The sequence below is a fragment of the Antrostomus carolinensis genome, unplaced genomic scaffold, assembly GCF_000700745.2.
Source record: "Antrostomus carolinensis isolate BGI_N321 unplaced genomic scaffold, ASM70074v2 scaffold4296, whole genome shotgun sequence".
Taxonomy (NCBI): domain Eukaryota; kingdom Metazoa; phylum Chordata; class Aves; order Caprimulgiformes; family Caprimulgidae; genus Antrostomus; species Antrostomus carolinensis.
In genome coordinates, this window is record NW_010319650.1 from 20,749 (window position 1) to 27,233 (window position 6,485).

Consider the following 6,485-nt stretch of genomic DNA (forward strand, 5'->3'; position numbering starts at 1 on the left):
CTTTCCCTGCTAGGCCAAATGGTAGGAGGGTGAGAGAAGCCGAATAATATTAGTGCTTCCTTCTCTTCAGTTTGTGAACTTTTAAATGAGCAAAGCAGCTCTTCTGAGATTTTATTTCAATGTTAAAATAGTTACAAAGGTGCTTGAGCAGAAGGAGGGAATCTCTTGTGTGTTAATTGGCGAGAATTCCAGTTGAAATCAGAGAAAACTGATCAGGCATAGTCGGAATTGGGAATAACTATTTCCTGCCTTCTTTTGGGTTATCTGCTATTAATAAAATGTTCTATCTCCCTGCTTCTGCTAGACTATTCTTAATCATTCTCTAAATGAAGGGCCTAAGAAAATAAAATTTGAAGTTTTTGAGGTGTTTTTTGGTTTGGTTTGGTTTTTTGTTTTTCCTCTGAGTTTTATGTGCTTAATAAAGGAGTTAAGTACATACACCTTCTGGGTTTTGGCCTTTGAGGTCTTGTTTATACACCTTATCAAAAGCTTAATTTTGAGGAGGAAAAAAAAGGCAGGGAAAAGGCATGAAAGACTTCAATTGAATATTTTTGATAGAGGAAGGTAGCTTGGAGACTAAATAAGTTCCTAACAGGAACCCCTGGAGATGGTGATAAAATTGTTCTAAGCAAAACCATAGGGATTGTGTGCAAAAGCATTTTTCTCTTCAGTAATGAGGCATTGTTCAATGATGTCCTACACCAGCATTTGTTGTGATTGCAACTCTGCTAGTAGTTATAAATTAGAACAACATAACCATTTGAAGTGGGGAAGAGGTTAGTTATAAATAATGCAAGATACAGAAATATGGGGGAAATCTAGACCAATAAAAATGTGTCATCTTTATTCAAATGAGTGTATATGACCTAAATATTCCTTAGATGAAGTATTAAATAAGCTTGTTCATACCACCCTTTTCTTCAAGTACACAAGGGGTAAACTGGATCCTTCCCCAGCTTTTTGCTTTCATATCCTGTTCCTTACATTTCATAAAATATGTATGCTTAAAAATTCAATTACATTATTTTAAAGAAGATAATATAAAATTCATTCCTTTGAAAATTTTTGACTGTTCGCTCATTTCCCCACACTAGGCTCGGGAATTACAAGCTAGAGTGCTTAAACGGGCTCAAATAGAACAGCTGGATGCAGTTCCTGCACAGAAACAGTTAGCAGCTGAAATTTGTGCTGAGATTGCTAAACATTCTACAGCCCAGCGAAACTATGAAAAAGCAATTAAATTTTACAAAGAAGCTCTTGTTCACTGTGAAACCGATAACAAGGTCAGTTGTCCCTCTATTTTACATTGTTTTTCCATTCAGTTGTGTTACCTAGCAATACATTTTTCCAGTTATCTGCAGTGTGGAAGTATATTTGCAATTATTCCTGCTTTATGATATATGTAGAGGCTTGAACTTTCTCCCCTTTGTTGCTGTCCTGGTTTTTAGCTGGAACAGAGCTGGGTTTCTTTTTCAATAATTAGAATAGTGCCGCATTTTGCTTTCAGCCTGGGATTTGTTATGAGAGAAACACTGATAACACCAGTGTTTGCATTTTTGTTGCTGGAACTGAAGGACTTTGTGTTCTCTTAGTCTACAAGCACAAGATTTAAGGGGGTGAGGAATATTTAAATTAATAAGCTGATTGGCATTTGGGTCTGCCAATGGGATATTCCGTATCATATCACGTCATGACCAGTATATTAGTGAGGGTCTCTTCCTCTTTTAGCTCTCTGGCTTTCACTCGGGCTCTTGCTCTTCTGGGATTGTGGTTTTGGTTCGGGATTGTTGCTCCGCTGGGATCATTATCTGGGAACAGGCCAGGCTTGGTCAGTGGGTGGTGAGCAGTTGCACTGCGTATCACTCATTTGTATATTTTGTTACTGTTATCATTATCATACTATAATATTAGTATGATTTAAAGTTTTATTTTATTTCTATTATTAAACTCTTCTTGTCTCAACCTACAAGCATCCTTATCCTTGCCCCCCAATCCGTGCTTGGGTAGCTGGCAAGAGCAGAGTTCTAAGGGAGGAAGAAAAGAGTAGTAGTAAGTAAAACCCAGAACTGACAGTTAGATATGCCAATAAGATATTCCATCTTATATTCCATATGATATTCCATATCATATTGGGGGGTGGGGGCCTGCAAGTGGCTGTGTCTTGTTTGGCTGCCAGATAAGTTAAACTGTCGCAGTATGGCATGATAATAATGGAGATTGTTTCAGTCTTGCTTGTTGCCTGTCCTCTGGAATGAAGTCCCAGTAATTTTGGTCAGTTCAGACAATTTCTCTCTCTGTATCTATTTTAGCAGTTTTAGACTTTTCTCTGGACCTGGCAGGATTCTGATGTTAATCACAAAATGTTGTTGTTGAGCAGTGGTTACTGCACTGCTTCTCTCTTCTCTGCACTGTCGATTTCCCACAAGTCTCCCTGTTGATAAATGCTGGTAAATTTGAGGTTATTTTTATCCCCTTCTTCCTTTTCCATTCACAGCCCTGGGTTATAGAGATAAGAGAGAGAGAGGCAAAAGGCTGAGAAATTTAAAATGAGCACCAAAATTAAGTGTCAACTTCAGTGGGGTTTTTGCATTATAAATAAATAAATACATTTTTTGACAAATTTACATGATTTTCTAGCATGTGTGTTGTATATGTGGTATATGTGTTAGGTATATGTGAAGACTTCTTATTTTGCTGCTTCTTATTGCACTACTGTCAGAGATTCACCAGCTGCTAAATTATCAGCATATCACCTGGTTTTAATACTTGAACTTGTGTGTTTTGGTTTCAAGAATCTAGGTCCTTCCTGAAGCTATGACTTCAGCATCTTTGAGACAAGCTTTCCTCAAGGCATCTTGTAAGAATGATGGAGAAGAAAAATAAATTATGAGAGGAATAAAAGCATCCTTAAAATATTTTAAGGATGTTAACTTACCCGTTCTACTATTAAGAGTGAGGAGACTGCCTGTTGTAGTACAGGTACAACTGTGACCTTTGTGGTATGCCATGCCAGTAATTCAATATCAAAGTTTTAATCTTTTTCTTTATTTCACACCAGTACTGAAATACCAGCATGGCATTTTCCTTAAATTCCTGCTAAAATCATACTATTGAGAGATTCCTGTTGTTACAAGATATGCTGTGCACTGACATTTTACTGAATATCTGTTAGATGCACTTACTGTAGAGTTTTGCTTTAATTCTGCTTTGCTAGCAACACAGAATACAATGACATCTTAGAAAATCTAAGACTTAATTTCTGATTAAGAGCTTTTTGCCTGCTTAGTGTACTGCAAGCAAAATGCTTCTGGTTACCCACCACCAGTATAAATGAGTCATCTCACTCTGTTTTTATAGTTTCAGTAGATCTGAACTTTTCTTCCCTTCATTTTTAAAACCATTGCTAGTACAAGGTTGGAATTGAATTATTTTAGATTACAAAATATAAATTTGAGTGGTTAGACACACACCTGTTTCTTGATATCTTCACAGAGTTTACTTTCCTTAAAATTACATATGGAAGTATTGGAAGTACCTTTTAAGCTATCTCTACTTTGTTTTATCAGAACAAAATCTCCTGTATTTTGTCCAAAGTAACCCAAACCAGATTTGAAATGTTTCATTAAAGAAATTTTTCAGCTGAATGTGAAGAGATTGCAGTCCATGTTATAAGTGTTTTGGGTTGTGTTGCCAGATTCAACTGCCTTATTTCTCTGACTAGATAAGAGGCAGTGCAGTTTCCAGATGCAGAATGGAAGTGGGTCACAGTCTGCGTCAAGGACATAATTTCACAGTATCATTGTTTTTTGAGTTGAAGTTGAAAATTGAGAGATCACTTCCAGTCACTAGAATCTAGTATAGAAGTCCAGTTTAACTGACATTCTTCTCTGATTTGCCCAAGACAGGAAGTTCCTTGACTACCAGACTGCTTTTTGGTCTTCCACAGTGTTATGCAGATAAGAACAGTAGCTTGAAGAAAGCTTTCATAATTAAGATTCTTACATGCATTCTATCTCCATATCATTTCAATGCTTACCCACCTGCCTTTCTGTTTCAGAATTATATAGTATAAGTTTGAATATGTAAATAACAGGAAGTAGGAAGAAAACAGTTGTTACATATTTTGCAAGTAGCCTTCATATCCTGAACAAAGTATTCAAAACTATTTTGATTTGGAAGTGCCTTTCGCAAGTGTAACCAGAGAGAGAATTGTGATGCAGTTAAAAATGCCTCCTTTTTGAAAACAAAATAAAAGCACTATATAAAATTAAGCAGGAGTGACGTTGCTTATTGTTTGTCTACTACTGATTTTAGTTTGTGATTGGTTTAACTCCTGTTTGCTTCAATGGCAACTTGATTAAATCTATGATAACTCTTGTGCTTACAAACTTTTCTGTGGCATTTTATTCAGAATAGTCTATGATGGGACTTCAGCCTGAAGGATGCATGGTTATGTACATTTCAGTTTGTTAATATTTATTCTGTGATTGCTTCTCAGAAATGGATCCACGCACAGTCTTAATGTGGTATATTTGTAAATGCAAATAAGAAAACTGTTTCTTTTGGAATTTGCTGATACTCCAGAACTAATTGGTGAATGTTAATGAGATATTTGCTTCTGGCAATATATTTAAAACTATTTGCATTTACATATTTTTCCAAGAAAATTATTCTAACCAAAATACTGTAGTCTTCAGAGCAATGCTGTATGAGTAGCTCTGTTTTCAAAGTACCTCCAGAATATCCCTATGGTGAAGAAGGGAGGTTTTATCTGTTTTAAAGGTGAGGAAATGGAAATGAATTAAATTACTTTCCCACAGGAAACAACAGAGAAAGCTCTCTTTAAAAGAGAAATGATTTTTTTTTTCCCTGAGGCTCTGCAGTCTCAGGTTAATACTCGTAGAACTGAACCATCTTTCTTCATCTTTGAATTACATATAGTTAAATATTTTAATCCACAGGCAATGTTGGAACTTGCACGTTTGTATCTTGCACAAGATGATACTGATGCCTGTCAACATCAGTGTTCCTTATTACTGAAGAATGATCAAGATAATGAAGCGGCAACAATGGTATGTGCTATTATACTAATCCTGTATCAGAAGTTTTTTGAAGTTTGTGGGTTTGCAATGTGATGGATCCATAAAGTACTACTTTTAAGAAAGCATACAGCTTCTGCTTTCAAAAAAAACGGTGAAAAATCCATTGCAACAAAATGGTTTTTTGTTTATGCTGGATAATGATGCAATATGAAGTTTCTAACAATCATAGCCTTTGTTCTATCTTAATGCAAAAATGTGTTTTTAAGTATACTAGTAGAGGAAAAAGTAGTTGTAAGATTGACTAAAGCAAGTCTTAATGCATGTTCTATTAACAATTGACTAGTGGTCAGGGAAGAAGTTATTTTTCTAGCACAGTAATATTAAAGCAAGTATCTAAAAAAAACTTCCAGAAGAAAAGAAGTGTGTACTTATGGTGGTTTTACATCCTTATACAATCGTAATTAATTGTATTCCTACTTAATCATTTTTAATCACAGACGCAGATTCTCTGTACAGGATTTGTATACTGCTTGGCTTCGAAGAGCTCAATAGACTGAGCAACTTTTGCTTTAACACATTAGGAGCAAAATTATTTTAAGGCAGGAATAATTTCTTTTTCTCACAACAGTCTAACATCTGGAATTTATCCTAGTATGGTGCAAGCACAGGGATAATAGCACTCTTAATATACATCACTAAATCTGCTCCTTATTAGCTACCTCTCAGTGGAGAGAAACTGAAATGGTTTTACTTCCTGATCTGAAAAACTGAATGTTTTACTTCCACTGATGAAGTGGGCTATCATCTTTCTTTTTCACTAATTTTAAACTGTTTGCTTTTCTATGTGCTTAATCTGAATTTATGGGAAATAAAATGAGGATTATAAAACCAAACATATTTAAAAGGTAGATCAAAGTTTTTAGTTCTCTTTTAATTTCTACCTTAAGTGAAAAATTGATATGAGCCTGTACCTGCTCGTTATTGTCCTGTGTGTCTGTATATAAAGTGCTTATTTTCCAGAGAGTAATGAAAAACCCAACTCAGTTTTCTTCTTGTGCAGTTCCTGAAGCACTTTAAAGCTATAGTTTCAGCTGCCTGCTTTGCAGAACTAGAGTTCATTATAAACCACAATTTATAATATTTTGTTTTCTCTAAATTGGTCAATATTGTAGATGATGGCTGATCTCATGTTCAGGAAGCAAGATTATGAACAAGCTGTCTTTCATTTCCAGCAGCTCCTAGAACGCAAGCCAGGTGAATATTTAGCAGTGAAATTTTTAATTTTCTAATACATGTTCTAGTGAGGTAGAGGAATAAATACCTAAAAAATGCTTTGTATTGTTAAAAAGAAATGTGCTATTTATAATGTAATGGATACTAAAAGCAAAGAACATTACTGTATATAAAAACATAAAGAATTCAGGAAGACAGCTAGATCATGCA

The 6,485-nt window shown here is 35.2% G+C and overlaps 1 protein-coding gene across 1 annotated transcript in view; it reads left to right on the top strand.

Annotated features, from left to right (window-relative positions):
* LOC104525994 (tetratricopeptide repeat protein 21B) overlaps nucleotides 1-6,296 on the top strand; it is a gene marked incomplete at its 3' end in the record, with an annotated part of 26,975 nt that extends 20,679 nt beyond the window's left edge. Inside the window, 3 exon segments of the mRNA XM_010169309.2 lie at nucleotides 1,095-1,283; nucleotides 4,962-5,072; nucleotides 6,215-6,296. Coding sequence (XP_010167611.2) covers nucleotides 1,095-1,283; nucleotides 4,962-5,072; nucleotides 6,215-6,296 — 382 coding nt within the window.
* Between the last annotated feature and the right edge of the window lie 189 nt (nucleotides 6,297-6,485).